Genomic DNA, 22,118 nt, shown 5'->3' with positions numbered 1-22,118 from the left:
TTTAGGGCCAAAATCTCAAAGTTTGGAAAAATCATATGGAATTAAGAAGAGCCTTATTTCAGAGTATATAAATATATAAAAGACTTCAGGAGTATTATTTACGGGAAATCCACAAATAAAAAAATTAACAGGCACTGCCATTGGTCCTGTTAATAATTAAATATTCTTTTCTTTTATTTTTAGCCGTGCCCTTAACTCTCCTACACACGAGGGTCCTAAAATATCCCCACATCTGGGAAAAGTCTTCTTCCATGTCAGCACTTGGATGCTGTCCCACGGGATAAATCCGCCACACGCATGCAGCACTAGCACCAAAGTGATTTTAACTCGTGACTCCTATAAATCAAACTCTGGGAAGCTGCCCCTCTGCCATCAGTTCAATTAAACCCTCTCTGCTTCTGCTGTGGAGAGCGATGGGTCCCAGCTCTGACAAAGCTGGAATTCAGAGTGCTCCAGTGGCTCTCCAGCTCCTGGGAGGTCCGGGAGAAAGTCTGAATGAGCTCAGCTGATACGTCACGGCCGAGGCTTTGGAAAAGCTTTAAAAACCTTGATGCGACAAATCCCTCCAGCTGACACTGGCCTGAACAAAGAACCCCAACTCACTGCCCCGCATCCCACGGCCCTGGTCCTGAGGAGTGTGTGGAGGGGGGAGGAAATGGGATCCCTCTGGAGCAGCGGCTCCCCAGGGCCCCGTGTGCGGGGCTGACCCAGGGCCAGGGCTGGCACCCGCGGTGGCAGCTCTCCAGGAGGACAGCATTGACGTCAGTGGCTTGTGTAACCATCCTGCCTCAGCCCAGCCCATAAACGAGGCTTTGGGGGTGGTTGTGTGTGGGGGGGGTTGCGGCTTCTTCCACTCTTTGATCCAGCCCTCGGTGGTTGTGTTTTCTCACAGGACTGGAACAGTGGAAACATTTGGAGGAAGCTCTGCTGTAAATGAAACCGCCGCGATCCGAACGGCCGCCTGCCATGGGCTGGTCCTGAGCCCCAAACTTCCTGCTCCTGGAATTGCTGCTTTCCCTGGGACTCCTTGGGAGGAGTGTTCTGAAAGCCTCAAAGCAGGACAAATCCCAGAATGGGTTGGGTGGGAAGGGACCTTAAAGATGATGCAGTTCCACCCTCCTGCCATGGACAGGACACCTTCCACTGTCCCAGGCTGCTCCCAGCCCCAGTGTCCAGCCTGGCCTTGGACACTGCCAGGGATCCAGGGACAGCCCCAGCTGCTCTGGGCACCCTGTGCCAGGGCCTGCCCACCCTCCCAGGGAACAATTCCTTCCCAAGATCCCATCCAGCCCTGCCCTCTGGCACTGGGAAGCCATTCCCTGTGTCCTGTCCCTCCATGCCTTGTCCCCAGTCCCTCTGCAGCTCTCCTGGAGCCCCTTTAGGGCCTGCAAGAGGCTCTGAGCTCTCCCTGGAGCCTTCTCTCCTCCAGGCTGAACTCCCTTAAGTCTCTCAGCCTTCCAGCAAACACTTCAATAAATCTGAGTAACTTCCCTCACAAATACTTCCTGGTGTTGTCATGCCTTAGAGAGGTCCAAGGGTGAGAGGTCCAGGGATGAGAGGCCCAGGGATGCTGGAGGTGGAGCCCACACACACACCCGCACTAGGGACCCCAAAATCGCGCGCTTGGAGCTGCTAGGGAGGAAGAAAGGCATTGCAAGCTTCGTGCCTACCTTGTTGATGTGCAGCTGCTGCTGCTGGAATTGCTGTTTGTGTTTCTCCAGGAACTGCTGGTGCTGCTGCTGGATCACCAGCTGCTGGAGGGCCTGGGCGTTCTGGGGCAGGGGAGCAGACTGGGTGCGCCCGAGCGGGCGGTGCTGCCGCAGCTTGTGGATCGAAGGGGAGACCCTCTCTCCACCCACCAGGGGCTGTGCGTGCAGGGGCAGTCCTGAAAGATACCAGTCTGAAGATAATATGGAGGAAAAAACAGCAGAGGAGAAACAAGAGGAAGAAGAAAGGAAGGGAGAAAACGGCTGTTGAGTAACGCTGATGGTGACAGTGATACCATGTCAAACCCAGCCACCTCGCCACCTACAGCTGGAGCTGCCTTAAGAGAGAGCAGATAAATTAATTACCACTGCACGGAGCGATGCTTTGCTTGGTTTGAGCTCTGTGTCTGCCTGGTGACTCAGAGACCCTCTGGAAACATTTAATTTCTTGAAACCAGCAACACCTCACAGACCCTTCCGAGACCACAGAATTCTGGAGGAGTTTAAACCTCACAGCTTGCCTCGGTCCAGGGACTGATCCCAGGTTCAAGCTGCAGGAACCAGCAGTTATCCCTCATGGGGGCTCCCTGGATACTCCCTTGATGACGATCAAGGAGTGCACGGCTGCCCTTGGCTGTGCTCTGCTCCACACACAGGGATGGAAAATCCCTGTGATAAGCCCCTGGCCGGCTCTGAGCTGGGAAAGGGACTGTTTCAGGAACATGGGAGCTGTCAGGCCTCAGAGCTTCTGCAGCAAGAAGGTAAGTTAGAGGCCAAGGTGACAAAGAGCTGGAATTGTTTCCATCACTGTCCTGTGCAGACATGCCAGTGAGTTAACAAAACTCAAAAGGTTATTTTGGGATAATTGGGGTTACTGACACGCCCTTGGAGATTTGGGTGTCACTGATGGCTGCCGTGTGAAATACCCCCTGAGCTCTGGGAAGGACACATCTTTAAGAAGTGTCCTCTTTCCTCAGCAGTTCTTGGGGTGAGCCAGTTCCTGCCCAGCTCTCGGAAAACACTCCTTCCCACTCTTCTGAGAAAGCTGGGACACCAGCTACGCCCACCAAAGCCCAGCCCAAGGCGGGAGGAGCTGAGGATACACGTTTACTTTGGTTACACCTTGGGATAAAAAGGCATGGCTGGGAACTGCTGCCTCGCTAACAGGGGTAGGGCTGCAGTCACTTTTTTTTGAGCAAGAAGCCCTCTGCTCTCCTCAGGCTTTGTTTTAGGACAGAGTCAAGCTGCCAGAAGTCTGCAGCCAGCTCTATGCTGAGGATTAGAAACACCTTGACATTTGTGTCTCAGGATGTGACCTCCTTTCCCACCAATTCACAGAACTGCCCTACGTGGAAGGAGCTGACTCATGTGGAAGCCTCTTTTCCCGGAAGACTTAAGGAGTTTCTCCCACTCTCTGCTTTTTTCTGAAAGCAATCATGTGAAAGGGTATTTGATTTTATAAATGCGTGTCTCCACAGATGTCGGTGTGTACACACACGGGTCTGCGCACCAACACACGGATCATCGGCAGAGATGTGCTCCTTTTCCCTGAGAGCACAGCTCCTCCTCCCAAAAGCTCGAATCAGACAGCAGAGCTTGCACAGGATATTATGGAAGACTACCTTCCTCCAAGGCAATGGCCAAGGTGCTCCTGGGAAAGCTTTCCAGGAGACACCAAGTTCATGGAATCCTGGAATGGCTGGGCTTGGGAGGGACCTTAAAACTCATCTCATCCCACCCCCTGCCACAGGCAGGGACACCTTCCATTATCTCAGGTTGCTCCAAGCCCTGAATACGTTCCATGAGGACTATGGAACATCAGGACATGTGCCACAACACGAAGGATACTACCCGGAGTAACCGGTCCCAAAAGGAATGCCACAACTAAGGAATTCTGGTCTAGCTTCCCAAGCTGGCCGTGTCTACCCTCCAGCACAGAGAGAGCCATCACAGCTGGATAATTCTGCAGCTGTCAGGGGACCATCTCCAGAGCTCAAGGCTCTCCAGCAGAATCCTAATAAACTCCACTTTGTTTCCAAGGAATTGCCAAGTATTAACTGCAGCTTGGCAGCCGGTGCACTCAAGGCTTTGGGGAGCACGTGTGAGCTCGCTGCCTCTCAGCTGCTGCCTCTGGAACGTGTGTTTCTCCTTGTTGCTGTGTCCTGACTCCTTCTCCTGAGTGTAGGGCTGTAACACGTTGTACTCACTCGGGAAACACCGCACGGAGCAGGTGGAGTAGAAGGAATTCACTTGGAAACCAACACGGCACACTGGAAACCGAGGGAAGCGAACACACTTCTCTGCTTCGGCTTCCCCACATCTACGTGCTCCTAAGCTTATCCCAACCCCGTGGGTGCTCCTGGGATCTGGATGCACAACCAGCCACGAGCTGCAATGCTTCAGGGGCTGACACCTCCCGAGAACTTCCATTAGAAATGGAAGGAAGGGAAGGAAAACCAACACGCCTGTAACTGAGGCAGAACATCCTTTGTCCCAGCACCACACACAGGAAACCAGGAACGCATCCCAGTGGGAATTATTGCTTTGAATCCAGCCTATTCATTGCCACAGGCCTTCCCACAGGTAGCTCATTCTGAAACTCCAGCACCAGGAGTGACTCACGGCAATTAATGTCCTGGAGAGGGAACGCACACAAACAAACCCAATCTGCTGGGAGGCAGCTGATTCTGCCACGGTTTTGCTATTTATATTAATGGTGGAGAGGAAGTGCTTTGATCCGTCATTTTCTAAGTGCGTGCCTTTCCTACCCTCATGGAATAGAAAGTGTCCATGGAAAACAGGAATTGTTAAGATGCAATGTTTTTGCCCTCGCTTTGATCTGAACTGGTCAGAACTCCAAAAAACAAGAGTTTTCAACTTTTACCTACCAACTTTTGCTGTCCTGATGGAATAACAGCATTTATTTTCATCTCACCAAAATGAGGTGGGAGATCTGGTTTTGGAAAAACCACCACTAATCAATGAATCAGCAAACACATCCCAAAGGTTTTATGTTCTACCTGCAGGGGGTAGAGGGGATGCAGGACCTAGAGGCTGCCTTGACAACAACCCAACAGATCCCAGCTGGTTCCCTCTCTTTCCCAGGTGCCCGAGTGCTGCCCCCAGAGCGCTCACCTGTGACCAGGGGCGTTTGTGCAGTTGGCTGTTCCAGTAAGACCATGTGCTGCAGGAGAGGGTTATGTGCAGTTCCCCCATCCCTCTCCAACGTTGTAGTGCTCAGGTAGGGAGTGAGGTGAGTGCCAGGGAATAAGGAGATCCGCTGCTGTAAGGCTGGGATTGCGAGCCTCTCCGCATCCTGCTGGGCTTGTCCCGCCTGCAAACGCACCACGGCACAGGGGGTTAAGGGACATCCCAGAGGCTGGTCCCCACCCCACTGACATCCCAGAGGCTGATCCCAACCCCACTGACATCCCAGAGGCTGGGCCCAACTCCACTTACGCTGGAAGGGCCGGTGGCAGGCAGTCCTAGCGTGATGTTGGGCAGGGAGGGCGAGGTGTAGAGCGGGAGCTGCGTCACGGAGCCCTCGCGGTTCACGAGTCTGTGAGCCAGGCTGGTCTGGAAAGGAGAGCGAGAACGGGGCCCTGGTGAGACCCCATCCCCAGAGCCCACCAGGACACGGCACAATCACCAGGACAACACAACAGGAGGAGACACAGAGTCTCCAGAGCCGGAGAGGACCCATGAGGATCATCAAATCCAGCCCCAGGCCCTGCACAGACCCCCCCACCAATCCCACCCTGGGCATCCCTGGCAGCGCTGTCCAAACGCTCCTGGAGCTCTGGCAGCCTCGGGGCCGTGCCCATTCCCTGGGGAGCCTGGGCAGTGCCCAGCAGCCTCTGGAGGAAGAATCTTCTCCTAGCATCCAATCTAACCCTCCCCTGGAACAGCTACGTGCTGTTCCCTTGGTACTTGTCCTCCTCCAAGCACTTGCCCTTTTTTAAAGGTAAAACAGGTTATCTTAAAAAAAAAAAGCTTTACAATTGGTGTTTTTCTCTTCAGCAAATAACAGACAATTTATGTTATTTACTAGCGTGTGTTAGCACAAATCAGACTTCAAGATCTCATCCAAAACCCTTAAGGTTGCATTTACAGAGCTATTTCCTGATTTTCAGGGTGAAATGCAAGACTTGCTCAGTTGTCTTAACGGGCATTTGAAGCAAGAACACTTTAGCAAAAATACCTTTAATTTCCAAACAAGACTGATTTGAAATACGCACGAGAAAACCCATTATAAAAATTACAATAAAGTGCCTGATTTTCCTGTTAGGAAAGCAGCGTTCTGATCATCCTGAAGTCTCTGCGGGTGATTTTCCAACGTAAATAGAATTTAGACTTCAAGAAGACTTCTGCAGAAGTCTGTTAAACTCAGGTGCTGTTGTGAAAAAGGGGATTTTGTTTGACTCAATATTCTATTATGGGGCAATCTGTACCTAAGTCGTGGCTGTCCCATCCCTGGGATTGTTCATGGCCAGGTTGTTCCACCCCCTGCCATGGGCAGGGACACCTTCCACTATCCCAGGGTGCTCCAAACCCAAAATCCAGCCTCACCACGGGCACTTCCAGGGATGAGGCAGCCACAGCTTCTCTGGGCAGCCTGTGCCATTTTTTTTAACAGCCTTGTTGTAAAAAAAAAAAATCTTCATTTTTCTCTCTAATCTAAAGTGACTCTCCATGTGATTATTTGTACCCACACACTTCTCCTTCCAAGTGATTTTTGAGCACTCCTGGCAATTTTGCTTTAATTTAAGTTACACAATGTCAGTGTGCCATTGAAAATAAGATACTTATTGTCAGCAGAGGAATGAAATATTTTACTGATACCATAAATGAAACAAAACTACATCCATTTTCCCTTTGAACAATCAATACTCTGGAGTTGTGCCTCAAAGCCTCTCCTGGGGATTTGATACAGAAAACAGAGGAGAGAAGAACACAGCAGCTTGATGCTCTCAGCATATGGGATTTGGCAGCATTATCATCACTTTAAACACCCAGCTCCCGTCTCTGGGCTGTGCACAAATGGGCCTGAATTGCACACAGCCATTGCTGAATGCACAATTTGCAGCTGTACTCAAGCAGTTTCTAGAGGCTTGTACCAACTGCACTGGCAGTGAATGCTGTGTGCCTTTCAGAGAGGGAAAAGCCTTTAAAAGCAGCATTTCTGAACAGAAAGGGCCTGTTTTGAAGGAGGCAGGGCTGCAGCCTTTCCCCACTGAAGGCACTCAGATGAGGACCGTGGACACCATCTCCCCACATACCTGCTCCAAGGGCTGAGGCAGCGAACTGAGCAGCAGCGAGATATATTTCTCACTTGAAACAAAACATGAAGCCAAGAACGAAACACAGCTTCATCTTTTCAGGAACATTCAAACGTTTCTAAACATTTAATGGTGGGAACATGGGAAATCCTGGTCAACTGGTATTAAAGAAACCTCCAGCACTTGAGCTCCCAGGTCATACAGCTCCTACTGAAGAAGAAGGTTTTAAAGACACCAAACCCCACTGATTTTTTCCCAAATGCAGACCAACGGATCAGCTGGGATCACATGACATGAATGTTGAAATAAAATGCAGAGTTATTTTTCTTTGGGAAAGGGAAAGGCTTGGGCAAGACAGGGTGTTTTTTTCCAAATCATTTGTGGTGCTCGTGCCTCAGCCTAAGTCACAAAACTGCAGCACTACAAGCAGTTGATGGAAAGGCTTTTTCTTGTGGTCAGTGTCCATTTGATTAGGTGTTGGTGGTCTAGTCCCAGATGATCAGCTCCAGTTATTTAGCTGAAAAGTCAAATGGAGGAGGAGAATGCTCCAGCTTCACATTCACCTGCAGGAGCTCACTCCGACTTCATGGAACGGTTTGGGCTGGAAGGGACCTTAAAGACCAACAGGTTCCACCCCCCTGCCCTGGACAGGGACTTGTGGGAAGCTGCCTGCTCTGTTTATGTCACAAAAAGCTGTCAAATCCACTAGTTTTTCCATCAGCAGCATGATGGAAAATGGGGATTTGCAATTTGCTAAGGACAGACAAGACTGACAGCTCCTGGATCAGCAAAACCAAAACTCAGTGCTCGTCCTCCTGGGGCAAGTGAAGCCTCCACCTCACACCATCTTTATCTTCACACCAATTACCCGAATCTGTAAGGTTTACCACGGACTAGAGGGGCTGGAATGTGTGCTGGATAATTTGGCAGGGCAGAGGGTGGAGAAGGAGGCATGGTCCCCCATATTAAATACTGTTACACCACATTAGAAATAAAAATAAAGTGAGAATCTGTACAAAACTAGAAAGCAATAAGGGCTGACATTTCCACCATCAGAAGGCCTTTTCAACCCTAAAGGAATATTTGTGGAGAACAAGCCCAAGCCTGTTTGTGGAGCCCTGGTGTTCAGACAGACTCTATATTCATGGAGAGAACAGCTACTGGATAACAAGAAATGCACCAGTAACATCAGACAACCACACGGGTTTTCTACAGGCACAGTTCATAGTGGGAGCCAGCTCACATGGCCCAGACCCCTTGGAAAAGCAGGGATCCAGGATTCCTGAACACAGGAGCTGCTGTGCTCAATCCAACCCCACTCACCCAGTCCAACACCCTGCCCTGGACATCCATCGATGCCTGGAGCGATGGTGAAAGTTTATGGGATTATAAACCAGCACATGGCACCAAGCTTTCAGATCCCCAGCTGGGGAGGAAAAGTTTAAACCCATTCCCTTTAATCCAGTTCTGGTTTGGTCATATTTAGACCAGCCTACTGCACACAATAAATCCACCCCATATACAAGAAAAAATTCCCCAAACATTAAAATACTTGCATCTGACCTTGCTGGATCCCTGTATTTTTACTTTCTCCTCACTACAAAACCACTGCAAGTTACCACAAGCTGCCTGTGAGCTGGTTCAAGCCAGATTTAATAAACAGATAAGGCATCCTGTCAGCCCAGGCTGAGAGGTAATTCCCAAAGTCTGCTCCAAGTCACAAGCCAGGGTTTTCCTTTCGTGTGGTTTAGCCCTGAAACTCTCCCGAAGCTGATGAGTGTTAAAAAGCAGAGGGAAGGAGGGCTCTGTACCTCTGCTTGGATACTCGTGACTGATCCTGCAATTCCGTTCTCGGTGCTGATGTTGTTGGAGCTGTTGTTCGGAGAGCTGGGACCAGATCCAGGAGCACTGTTGCATGCCGAGTCTGAAAAACACATCCAAAACCAACTCTGAACATTAGAAACCATCTCTCTGATGGGATTTAGACAGATAACAACCCCTCAAGTTTCGTTTTGGATGAAAGCAGCCCTCCTCCTCCTCCCCTTCTTCCCCCTAAATCTTCCCAGGGCTCTTAAAATACCAACAAACACTTTCAGATGGTTCATCCAAGTACCTACTCAGCTTATTTAAGTCTTCTCCCCACGGGGATTTCTCTTAGAGTGTATTAATAACTTGAAATATGATTGAAAGATGATATAAGACATGGAAGGTTTGAAGAGGTCAGACTGGAGGACGCAGGAGCTGTTCTGCTTCATTTTTCTAGAAGTGCCTCTCTCACCCTCTTTCCCTCTAATCCTAAAGACACCTCCTTGCATCAGACTTCCCTCAGAAGGTCTCTCACCTGCTGTATGGCACAGCTGCCAGTGCTCCTCCTTTTCTTTGGGAAGGTTAATAAGATTAAAACCTTTTCTTTTGAGCTTTCCCTGTCCCCAAGCATTTGCAGCAGGAGAATCTCCCAGCAGCTGCAGTGGCTCAGGCTGCAGCAGGCTCCTCCTTGCTCCAGGAGGAATAAAAGCTAATTATTACAAGGGCCTGGAGGGACAGGACACAGGGAATGGCTTCCCACTGCCAGAGGGCAGGATTGGATGGGATCTTGGGAAGGAATTGTTCCCTGGGAGGGTGGGCAGGCCCTGGCACAGGGTGCCCAGAGCAGCTGGGGCTGCCCCTGGATCCCTGGCAGTGTCCAAGGCCAGGCTGGAACAACCTGGTCAAGTGGAAGGTGTCTCACCAGAACCCCCTGCATTCTTCAGGGATTAAACATAATTTCTACTCCCTCAAGTGGGACTGTTTTAAAAACCTATTTTCCATTTAGAAGTCCCCTCTTACCATGAGAACTCAGACACTTTTCTAGCAGGCTCCAGGCTGGCTTCTTGAACCATGTCCATGCCAAGTGAGAAATGGGAGCTTCCACTGCCATTTCAGAAGGCATTGCTGAGAGAAATGGTCAGCCAGCAGAGGCTGACTTATCCCAGGAGCCACGTGCCACATAGCATTGTGTGAGTGAAGGAAATTGGATTTTCGGGTCTGAAAGCCTGCCAGAACTCATGGAGGGTTTGGACAACGCTCTCAGGCACAGGCTGGGATTGTTGGGGTGTCCTGTGCAGGGCTAGGGTTTGGACTGGATTATCCTTGTGGCTGCCTTCCAACTCAGGATGTTCTATGATTCCACCATTCTTAGCTCTTGAAATCATCCTTCCCCTCTGCAAACAGAGAGGCTCTGACACAGAGAAGCGCTGAGCCACCCCAGGGTCTCCCAATCCCACTCCGCTGTCTAAAGGGAGCTCCCTTTGAGTTTGATGAAGTGATGAACGTGTGCCTCGGAGCGAGACAAGCCTGGCAAAGCTGTCCCTGGGTGGTACTTACCCAGAGACATCCCTAGATGGTGCTAAGAATTAACTTTATGGTAATCTCCTCATGTTCTCTACTCTGATCTCACTTACAAACTTTATTCCTGAAAGAACAGGACTTTTCAACAAGAAACTACCAAGTGAGTAGTCAAAGTATCAGCTGCATGTTTAGACCCCTTGTGTCAAGAACCTCTTCCTGTTTTCCATCCTAGCTGACACAGCTCCAGGTGTGTGTCGAGTCACAGGGGCAGAGATCAGAGCTGCCCCTCGTGAGGAAGCTGCGGATCCGGACGAGGCCTGACCTCAGCCTCCCCCAGGCTGGACAAGCCCAGTGCCCTCAGCTTGGTTCCACTGAGGCACACGAAGGAGCCAGGAATGCATTCTGGAAGAGGAGAAGGGGGTGAGGAACTGAGGAAATGTCGCTTACCCGCCGTACCTGTGACGTCCAGCGGGCGCTTCTTGAGCGCCGTCACCACGGGCCCGTCCTTCCTGCGCAGGAGGGGGCTGCTCCTCCTCTCAGCAACCTTCTGCTTTAGTCTGGAGCGCAGCTTCAGGTTGGGCTCAGAGGCTGGGCAGGACAAGGAAACAGTGTTTGGGTTAAGAGTGTCTCAGCAGTGTTTTACTCAGACTGCAGCTGAGCTGAGTTGAGTTGGCTGCAGCCGAGCATTTGCAGGAGGCTAAATTAAGTGAGGCCATTTGCTAACAAATATTTGGAATGCAGACTTTTTAACGTAACAACCAGGTCCCAGCCCATGCAACATCTGAACTCAACAACAACGGCAGGCATTTGAATTGACAATGTAATAATCATCCTGCAAAGTCTGCCCTGAACGAGGACACAGAGGCACAAACTGCTGACAGCTCACCAGGATTAGTGCAGGGCTTCCCACCTCTGCCCGACCTGCTCCCAAGCCAGCGGCAAACCCAACCGATGGGATCCAGGGAATCAGCAGAGGAATGGGTGAGCCAGCTGAGAGGCTGCTGTTGGTTATCTCTGACGTGCGGCCAGAACGGGCAGCTCCACACCCTTGGAGTCATCCAACCCCAGGGAGAGCTGGCTGAGGGAGGGACGCCAGGGCAGGGGGAAAGAAAACGCCAAAATCAAACCCCACAAGCAAAGCAGGTGATTGTCTCCCTGCTGGGTCACCTCCAACTTGCAGCTGGAGCCAGTGTCAACTCAAGGGAAAGGGCATGAGAGCGTGGCCAAGGAAAGCCAAGGCCAGGGAGGAGGAGGAGGTTTGTTTGTTTATTTGGGAAGCAACCTGGGTTACATCATCACAGCCCCACAGCTCAACCCTATCGAAGAGCACATCAGACACTTGGGAAGGTCCGGGCTGCCCAGGGCAGGTGTGGATGCATCTCCTGTGACCACAGCCTTGTGTACAGCACGCTTTCGAGAGACTCCCTCCAGATCCCAAATCCTGAGATCCCAGAAAGCAAGGCAGAGCTCCTGGGAAGCCCCAGCGCCCCTGGGGCCAGGACAGCCAGTGACAGCGCACGCATTATCGAGTCTCCATAGAGTCATGAAGCTTTAATTCAAGACTCCTCCTGTGAGGTGACTTCCTCTGGATGCTTTCTGACCTTCTGAGTCCTGAGAGAAACAGCTGCTCTGGGGTTTGAGGGCTCCCAACAGAGCCGAGATGCATAAACCAGCCCCATCCTTTCCCTTCCCCAACCTCCCAACAACTCCGCCGCTCCATCCCTCTGAACCAGCAGTGCTCAGTCCGTTACCAACCAACACACTCCAGGGCCAATAATCTACGCTTCTCCAGAAGAATTACAGCAGGGTTTACAAACTGATTTGAATTAACTCAGTCTGGCTGCAGCTGTATTTCCCTACAGTTGGCTTTGACCATCGGGTCACATCAAAGATCAAGCCTGTCGACGTTAATTGCAGTGCTCAAAAAATCAGAAGGCTGATGAATTCAAGATCAAATGCTTGAAGTTAAGCCATCAAAACAGTGCTTTGATGGAATTTTTGGGAGGAGGAAAAAAAAAGAAAGGAAAGAGCTTTTTCATGAATGCTTTGGACAGAAAAACGCCAGCAAGAGATAAAGGGCGCACTTAAAAAAAAAAGTGCTTCCTCAAGATGATGCTTCAAATGCTGAATGAAGTGCATTAGCAAGGGGAGAATTATCTTAGAGAGAGAGAATTTGCATATAAAATGGCAGGGGACTGAATGCAAATCTGCTCCCAGGGCAGTACTGAAGAGTGGACCAGTTCAAATACAAGCCCAGGCTCCAAGCAGCAACTTGTCCAAGTTCTCTTCGAAACAGCAGCTGACGTACGATTTTAAGAGCAGTCTTTGGGTACACACCTCCTCCCACATCCTTACATTCACAGCTTTCATTCCTCCCAATTTCTGAGCGTTAGTAGCTGCCTGGATGCCACACTCATGGCTGGAACGAGACGATCTTCAAGGTCCCTTCCAACAAAACCACTCTGGGATTCTGTGGAAGGGGAAGGTGTCACAGCTGGATGCTGATATATCCATTTTAAATCAAGGAAATCCAAGCCTGTGCCACAGCTCTTGGAAGGATCTGTCCTCTGACAGAGGAAAACATGGCAATAAAAACTGTACTTCAGCCCAAGTTTCATTCTTGGTGTTCAGCTGAAGGATGGCTTCTGTTGGGAACACACAAATAATTAGGTAGCTTTCAAACACAGAGAAGGAATGGGTTTGAAACACCTTAAAAATGGGCAGGGAAACGAAAGATTTGGGGTCACAGATCACCCAACACATCCCATATTTAAAGCCACAATAAAAACCTCCTTCCATATAACAAGAGGTGAACAAACATAGAAAATGACAGCCTTAAAAGAGAAAATACCTCCAGCACAAGTGATTGCCAAAGCAACGCATTGGAATTTGTCAGATTAAACTATTTTAAGGCAAAATCACTCCGTGTTTTCCCCTTCTGCTCCCTCAGCTGGGGGGTGGAGTCTCGAAGCACCAAAAGGTCTATTTAAAGCCCCGCTCTGATTTTGCTCTTTATCCCTCAGATATAATCCCAAATCTAACATGGCATCAGGACCCCCGAGAGCATAATCCCTCCACGGATTTAATTGGGTGCTCCGGAGCCCAAAGCAGGGGAATTAAAATTCAGCACGGGCAGCGCAGCACAGCCTCAGACTCACAGAATTTACATAAAACCTACTTTATAGTAAAAGATGGGAGCTTCCAGCAGAGGCATTTCCAAAGCTCCGACCAGGAATTTGGGCTTATTCAGATGGTTTTTAAACGATTATATAATGAAAATATTTTTATGCTGAGGAGAGCTGTCTTTCACAAGTGTAAAACAGGAATTTAAACAACACAGAAGCATCAATACCTGGCAGTCAGTGCAGGTTCAGTGCTGTTCTAGGAACACCGATTCCACTGGAAATCTCCCCAAATTCACCCTGCCAGGCAGTATGCCCAAACAAAGCCTTGCTAACTAGAGTAAATCTAAAAACTGGAGACTAAATTACAAAACCTAAGTTAAAAAATTACTGCTCCTCTACGTCTCCAGGTGAAACATTTAAAACTAATGCCGTGAAATTATCTAAATTCCCCTCCAGCAAACACAAGAAGCCCATGTCCAAATGTGAGTCAGCTCCCACAAAGCCAGTGGGATTTCTTAAGCACTGCCATACTTAATTTGGCCTATAACAAGGATTTATACAAAGAATATTTTGTTTTCCTCCAAGTAAATTAATAACCAGAACATAAGCCAAAAGCTTCCCTCATTTTCACAGGCTCCAGCCCAACTTACCCCTCTCATACGTCACTGAGTGCAGCAGGACCCATGTAATCCAATTCTTCCAACATTTTTGTCATTCCCATTGTTTTTTTTCCTAGAACTGCAGCCCCTGAGCTGCTGAACTAATCGGACATTAAGCCTGTGCAAGTCAAAACCCCACCACGTCCTGGGCAGAGTTTGCCCTGTTCCCACTGCCTGTCCACATTTGGGGGATAAAAGCAAACAATGCAGCATGAAAGCCCTGCCCCCAGTCCTTGAACACCTTGATTTCGGCAGGTGGGGACTCCATTCATTTATTATTATTATTAAGGGATGTTATTATTTTTATTATTATTATCGTCGTTGTTGTTATTATTAAGCTTCAGACTAAGCTTTACCAGTCAGGCAAAAGCCAACAGAATTCTCTTGTCTCCCTTCTAACATCCATGAGAAAACCCCATGAGCAGAGGGAGCTTAAGCTGAAGGAGGGAAAGGTGAAATGGGATATATTCCCTGTGAGGGTGGGCAGGCCCTGGCACAGGGTGCCCAGAGCAGCTGGGGCTGCCCCTGGATCCCTGGCAGTGCCCAAGGCCAGGCTGGACACTGGGGCTTGGAGCAGCCTGGGACAGTGGGAGGTGTCCCTGTCCATGGCAGGGCTGGGATGGGATGGGCTTTGAGGTCCCCTCCAGCCCAGTCCTGGGACTCTATGAGCAGTGCAGGCCCCTGGGAAGCAGAGATGGAGCTGGGAGGACCGAGGAGGAGGAGGGTGGGGTTCCCTGAGTGACTGAGGTCCCCCAGAGGTGACACTAAACCACAAGATTTTGTTTGGTCTCCTACTGGAAGGGGTTTCTCTCTTGGAGCACCACTGACAGCACCCCTCAAGAAGTGTCTTCATGATCCCACAACTGTTCAGGCTGGAGGAGACCTCTGAGATGACCGAGTGCAACCATCAGTCCAGCACCACCACAAACCGTGTCCCCCAGTGCCACATCCCGTTTTCTGATCACTTCCAGGGATGGAGACTCCACCTCTGCCCCCGGCAGCCTGTGCCAGCACCTGACCACCCTTCCAGCGAAGAAATTTTCCCAAATAGCCAAGCGAAATGTTATTTTTGGATCAGACAGACTGACGTCCTCCACTTGGAGCAGGACAGGGTATTTCCAGCAGGGATTTCTCTGGCGGGTCAGGGCCTCCTCTGCATGCGTGGGTCTGTGGGAAGCCAGGCTTCCAACCGTGCTGCCTCGAACCACAGTGACACTCCATGCCACACAGAGCTCCGAGGTTTCCTCTGGATTACACTCCCACGTTACACCAGGGTTTCTCACTGGTCTATTTTCCTCCAAACAACCTTTTGTCCTAAAACAAACCGCTCCAAACACTCCAGTAATCAGAACCAGCTCAGAGGGATATTACACTTTCCTTGACAAATGCAGTGCTGTAATTGTTGACAAATCCTTTCATTTTCCCTTTTATTTCTTTTTAAACACACCAGTTTCACCTGCTTAGCTGCAAACAATACCCAAACAGCTCCAGGTTTCTGCAATAACAACATCATCACAGGATGCTTTCCTCTCTCAGGCTCCTCTCTTTTGCACGGAAAAATAATCATGGAGTCACAGAATCGTTTAGGTTGGAAAAGCCCTCTAAGATTGAGTGCAGTCATTAACCCAGCACTGCCAAACTCACCATGAACCCATTTCTCCCCCAAAAACATCCCACAGGCACATCCACAGTGACTGTCTAGGCAGGAAATCCAGAGATGCACCGGCCGAAGGTGTCCCTGTAAGCTCCCACTCTGGCATTAGTGGAGAATCCCAGAACAAGTTGGGCTGGAAGGAACGTTAAAGCTCATCCAGTTCCACCCAGCTGTGCTACTGGAAGGGAAGGAAAAGCCAGGATCCAGAGCCACAGTAATGCTTCACAAAACAGGGCCCTGAGCAGCCTGGGACAGTGGAAGGTGTGTGTCCCTGCCCAGGGCAGGGGGTGGAAGCAGATGAGCTTTGAGGTCCCTTCCAACCCAAACCATTCCAGGATTCTGCGACACGGTCCAGCTCTCCACTGGATTTAAAACAACCCCAAAACAGCCAAAAACCCCAAGAGGAAAAGCATGTCAAGAAGTGATCTACATGATGGTGGCAGTGTCAGCTTTCCAAGGAACAGCATGTTTTAATGCATCCACCACTCGAGCTTCAGAGAGCAGGGAATGCCACCAACAACCTTGTTCCCAGGGAGAAAACCAGGACAGGATTCCTTAGAAATGCAAAACTGACAAGCTCTGCTAAAACCCACTTCAGCAGCTCCAGGCAAGGTGTTGACAAACAACTCTTGGGGTTATCTAAACAGGCTGTCCCAATGCAGAGTCTAAAATCACTCCGTAAGGATTCTCCAGAGATTCTCCTTAGAGGACCCTGGTGCAGCACTTAACAAATGTTATTAAATTTGGGAGGCACCAACCCTGATCTGGGAGCAGAAAAGGTCACTTAGAATCTCCCCTCTCAAAAGCTGTCAATAAAACTCTGACACTAAATCCTAAACAGAACAAAGGAAACTCCCCAAAAGGGGAAATAAAAATCCTTGTGCTAATCCAGGTATTTAACAGCAAAGGCAGGAGCAGCACCAACCAAACCAGTCTTAGTTCAGCGAAAAAAAAAAAAGGAAGAGCCCAAAGTGCTTGGAGAGAGGGAACAGAGTGAAATTAATCCCCCAGCCAGGCTAAGAACAGGATTCAAGCAATTAGTAACTGCACCAGGAAAACAATTTCACGCTGAAACCGAACAGCCAAGAAACTGGAACATAATTTAGGAAAACAAATCAGAGGGAGTTGGATTTCGGGGCACGGGAGGCATCAGGAGCACGCTGCAGAGCTGACTGTTCCCCCTGCTGAAGGCTTTCAAGCACTCCTACGAGATCATTCCTGCACATCCTCCCTCCACCACAACCTGTGACCAGCAGGATGCTTGAAATCAGAGTAAAAACACGGAGTATTGGTAAAATGCAGTGAAATGACAAATTCCGTGGAATCCCAGAATGGTTTGGGCTGGGAGGGACCTTAGAGCTCACCTTGTTCCAACCCCCTGCCATGGGCAGGGACACCTTCCACTAGCCCAGGCTGCTCCAAGCCCTGTTCAACCTGGCCTGGAACACTTCCAGGGATCCAGGGGAATATTTATTCTTCCCAAAAATGTCTCAACCTGTGGGACATGCTCCCAGCTCTGCAAACTGGGAGAGATGATCATTCCAACTGCCTTCCCACCGCCCCCTGAGCCGCCCTCTCCCCAGCAACGGTGCTGGTTGGATTCCAGCCCTGGTAATCAGAGCTGTATTGTGATGGGCTCTGTTATTTGAGCTGCAAATATTTAATCAAATTTAATAAAATTGGACTACACGATATGGCGGTTTTAAATTACCAGCACAAAGCCAGAGCGCTGCCTGGTGCCAAAAATCTGAAAAGCTCACCCGTAATAAAGAACTTTATTTAGGATGGGCTCCAGCCTTCCCTGCCTTTTGTTTACACCAGACTGTTCAGGAGCCTTTCCTCTCCAAGCAACTTAACATTCTTGGCACTGGGAATTCTGCAGGATATTGCTGTGCCAGAGCCTGACATGCTGTTGCGTTGAAAGGAAAATAAAAGAAAACAATGAAAAGAAAAAGAAAAAAAAAATTTCTCCCCTGAACCTTACAGAAGTGAACTCGTTTGTATCCCACAGCAGCGCCCAGGAGATTAATGCTGGCGCCCAAAAAGAACGAGCGCCAGCGTTCTGGAAAACCCAAATCAGCTGAACGTCCTCCTGTTGGAAAACAACAATGCCTTTGGTTGCTTCCACTCTTTAATAACGTGATTATCTCCATTTATCATCCTTAATTCTCCCTGTCTGACAGCAGGAGCCTGTTCAGCAGGAGCCTTGGTGAGATCCCAGTTTGGGAAGCGGCGCAGGGTGAGATGTGCAGATGTCTTCCTTCCCCTGCAGAAATTCCCTTCCAGGACACTGGGAGCAGGAAGGGCGACCGCTCCTCCAAGCCACTCTGACAAGGTGCCTCGAGGTGATGAGCCAGGCGGGTTTGGGAGCATGGCAAAGCCCATTTCTACTGTGGGAACACTAACAGGGTAGGAACGGATCACCTGGCATCACAAGGCATAGGAAAGAGCTAAAAATCTCTTGGAATCAGGCTGCCCACAGGCCCTGAGCGATGGGTTTGGTGCCAAGGGATGCTTCCCTGCGTGGAAACGCTGTGGTTCCCCAGGGCAGCCTGGAAGCTCTTCCATTATCTGGAAGCACAGAGGAGAGGATGCCCTGTCCTTCAGCAAATCCAGGCTTTTGGAGTCCTCCCGAAAGGGCACAATCAGAAGTACCATCCCCAGAGCCACAGGGGCACCTTTCCCAGGGGAAACCCACATCTTGGAGCCAGTTTTTGGCTGGGTTCCTGGGTGCAGCTGAAGTGTTTGTTACTCGTCAGCCCAAGGGGGAACAGAGACAACTGCACTGAGGGAATCCAACCAGCAGGCCAGGTGCTATGGTCCATAATGAGAAGCTCCCAAGAAGGGATGGTCAGGCACTGGAACAGGCTGCCCAGGGCAGTGCTGGAGTCACCATCACCGGAAGTGTTTAAAACACCTGTGGATGTGGCACTTGGGGCCATGGGTTAGCAGTGGCCTTGGCAGTGCTGGTTAAAGGCTGGATGATCTTAGAGGGCTTTTCCAACCTTAATGATTGGGTGATCTTTCCAGAGCAGCTTTTTTTGCTGTCCTGAAGCGATTCCCAGCAGAACTGCTCCCTGGGAGAGGCTGAGCTCTCCGAGCTGAGCCATTCCCCGAAGGCAGCAGCCCCGAGCTGGCCGGGTCGGGAGCCCAGGCTGCGCTGGCTCAGGCATGGATACGGAGCTGAGGAGCACAGCCAACCCAAACAACCTGGTTTACATAATGCAGGCTTAAGGAGTGACTGACCTGCTCGGCCACCGTGCAGGGAGAAGCCAAACTGAGAGAGAACTGTCTAGGTGTGAACCAAACCCTCGCAGGAAGCCCCGGCGCTCGCCCTGGCACAAACCTCTTTATTTACCTCAGGTACAAACTCGTACATAAAACGCAAATCCCCCAAGAAATGCACTTTTTCTCACTCAGCAGAACACGCTTGGGCTGGAGACACGCGGATCTCTGTGCGAGCTTTGGAGCTGGGAAAACATCCCAAGCTTAGACACACGGCTCCGCTGTCTCCCGCGCTCCTTGCACAGCCCGCAGCAGCCCCAGGCTCCCTGGAACCCTGGGAGCGCAGGGGCAGGTGAAGGGGGAGCAGATGGAGAGGGGGCTTGGTAAATGAAGCGTGGCCTGGAATCCGGGTTTTTGGCAACAGCCCTTGTTTTTCAGGAAAATCAGATCAGCGGGCTGAGCGTGAGGGCGGGGAGAGCAGCGGCACGGCGAGGGAAGGGCAGCCCTACCTGTTTTTCTGAGTGGGAAGTCGTCTTTGGAATCGTACATCCCCAGGACTGGGTGGTTGTAGGTGCCGGAGACGCCGCTTTGGGGTGGGGAGCTCTGGTCCAGAGAGCTGTGCTGGGTCTTCCTGCACGGAAGGAAAGAGAAGGGACAAGCTTTACACCGGTGACACACAGAGGGGATGAGCACAGTGCCTGCCGCCTCAGGGAGCGGGGAACGGGGCACAGGCAAAGGCAAAGGCTTTCTCCTCCTGGTGCTCCTACAAAAAACCCCACTAAAATCCAATCTACGGGAAGGAATCAACTTAGTTTTCAGTGTAAGGCTCCACCTTGGCTCAGCTCATGCAGGTACTGAACCACGAGTACAAATTCTAAGCCTGTAACCTGGGCTGGGTTTTGCTAAGTCATGTCCCTGAATCTCAGCACAGGTGGTGTTACCCCCCTCAACTCCAGAGCGAGTGAACCACTTCCCTCCCTAAAATAAACTCCAGGCTTAGCAGACAAAGTCCAAGGCCACACAGGTGGCTCCTGCCTCTCCTCCTGCCTGTCCTCCCATCCCAGGAGCTCAGCAGAGACGGGGCCAAAGCACTCAGCACCTTTCCAGCTGAACTTCACCGAGCTGATAATTTATGGCTTTGTTTGAGCAGGCTGCTGGAAGTAAATTACAGTCTGTTTGCTGAGGATATTAAATAATGAATGAGTTTTCTCAGCCTCCTACCAGTTTGTTGGCTTCATCTTTCCTGCTTAATGACTTGTGCCCAGCTTTGCTGTTTCTCAGGAGCTCCACCAGCCTGGGAGAAGTCTCCAGTCAGCAGAGCAGCTCCATCAGCAGAATGACTGATTTAGCCGTGCAGGTGGCACTCACTGGGCTCTCTCAACTTAACTTTAAATAAACAGAATTTCAACCCTGTATTTCTTCTAAAAACTGAAGGATTTGGGAAAACAGAAAGCAAGCATTTTGTGGAGAAAAAAAAAAGAAAATAAAGGTGAATATTTGCAATTTTATATTGCGTAAAAATCAAGCTGAAAATGTTCTCCTACAAAAGGCTCTTCAAGGAACCAAAATGAGCCATTCGCAGCTGAAAATTGCACAAGTTCCTGCGACTTCTCGAGCAGTACCAACCCCTGGAGTGCAAGCTCAGCTCACAAGTTGGCTCTTTGCTGAGATCCAGAGCATCAATTCCACTGCAAGTCAAAGCCTTCAAAAAATAAGGGGCTAATGAAATACCAGGAAAACGCATTGAATTTTCTACATAATTTTACTACAAAAAGAAAAAAAACCTCTGAAATCTTTATTCCAACACCTACTTCAACATTTTCTACTCCCACAGACCTTCTTGTGGGAGGTGTCCCTGCCCATGGCAGGGCTTGGAAGGGGATGGGCTTTAGGGTCCCGTCAACCCAAACCATTCTGGGATTCTCTGGAAGTATGAATGACCATGGTTCCCCAACGCTCCCCGTTCATATCCCAGATTTCTCTGAACATAAATGACTTTTGGGGCTCTTGCAGGGCTGTGTTTCCCACTGCCACCCACACCCGCCCCTGAATGCCCCCACTCGCACTTCAATCTTCACCTGCAATCAAAACAGCCCCAAACAGAAAAATGTTTGAGTCCCTCCTGGAGGGAGACGTGGCTTTTCCTGCCGGGATCCGCTCATTCTGTGGGAAGGCAGCACGCGGAGATGTTTCACTCCCAGGAATCCTGGACGCTGTGATCCAAGAGCCCTGAGCCCCATCGAGCCACACAATGACATTTTTGGCTCTTTATGAGCAACAGACCTTTTTTTTCCCCCCCCCCCCCCCCTTCCTTTTTCTTTCTTTTTTTTTTTTCAAACCATGACCTAAGCAGCACAATCAAGTACATTGAAGCTATTTTCACCACTTTGTTAGGGAATGTGCAGGAATTCAAAGGGCCTGTTTAGATGTGCTCCGGGACTGCTGAATGACAGATATTGAGCTCTGCAAACAGGAACACATTCCCTGGCTCCAAGACTGGGAGCTGACGCTGCTCCCAGCAGCATGCACTGCTCTGCGTGCCCCTTCAGGAATTTCAGAGCTCTGGAACAAGAGGAAATTGGACACTCCACGGAGCTTGCAGGCATTCCTGAAAGCACATCCCTTCATTCGAGGCATGCCCTGTCCCCTGAGCTCCTTCAGACACCCACGTGCACAGACAGAAAGGTTGGAGGGATGATCTTGGAGGTCTCTTCCAACCTTGATGATTCCATGACTTGCTAGACCCTCCCTCCAACGTGTTCACCAAGGTGCACTGGACACACACGCAGACACGTGTACCCGTGCTGGGATGCTCTGTGCCCGCACCTGTGGATGCTGGGACCGTTCAGTGGGTAACTGGATGTGTAATTCCAAGTGTAATTGTACCTCTCTACCTCCTCACCACGCAAACAGCGGAACTCCACTCACGGCTGTTTGCACACGGAGCGGCTGCTTCCCAAGCACTGCTGACAACTGCCCAGGGAAATCACAGGGAGCAGAAATTCCTGGGAGCTGCGCTGCCCAGTGGGATCAGGACCCATGGGAGGCACAGTCTGACAATGCAGCTCCAGAGAACCTCTTCTGCTGTTGCCTAGCACAAAATCCCAGAGTGGTTTGGGCTGGAAGGGACATTAAAGACCACC

The 22,118-nt window shown here is 50.3% G+C and overlaps 1 protein-coding gene across 10 annotated transcripts in view; it reads right to left on the bottom strand.

Annotated features, from left to right (window-relative positions):
- The window catches only part of HDAC4 (histone deacetylase 4), a 176,731-nt gene that overhangs the window by 41,436 nt on the left and 113,177 nt on the right, over positions 1-22,118 (bottom strand). For 6 of the 10 annotated variants that reach the window (XM_048308840.1, XM_048308841.1, XM_048308833.1 and 3 more), the window contains 6 exons: positions 19,485-19,606; positions 10,760-10,900; positions 8,797-8,909; positions 5,166-5,282; positions 4,842-5,040; positions 1,671-1,900 (listed from right to left, as the gene is read on the bottom strand). In XM_048308840.1, the coding sequence (XP_048164797.1) occupies positions 1,671-1,900; positions 4,842-5,040; positions 5,166-5,282; positions 8,797-8,909; positions 10,760-10,900; positions 19,485-19,606 (922 nt within the window). The remainder of the gene's footprint in view (positions 1-1,670; positions 1,901-4,841; positions 5,041-5,165; positions 5,283-8,796; positions 8,910-10,759; positions 10,901-19,484; positions 19,607-22,118) is intronic. The other 4 variants (XM_048308838.1, XM_048308836.1, XM_048308837.1 and 1 more) reach the window with 3 other exon arrangements.

This window comes from Corvus hawaiiensis, chromosome 7 (assembly GCF_020740725.1).
Source record: "Corvus hawaiiensis isolate bCorHaw1 chromosome 7, bCorHaw1.pri.cur, whole genome shotgun sequence".
NCBI lineage: Eukaryota > Metazoa > Chordata > Aves > Passeriformes > Corvidae > Corvus > Corvus hawaiiensis.
This window is presented reverse-complemented; position numbering and strand designations above follow the sequence as displayed.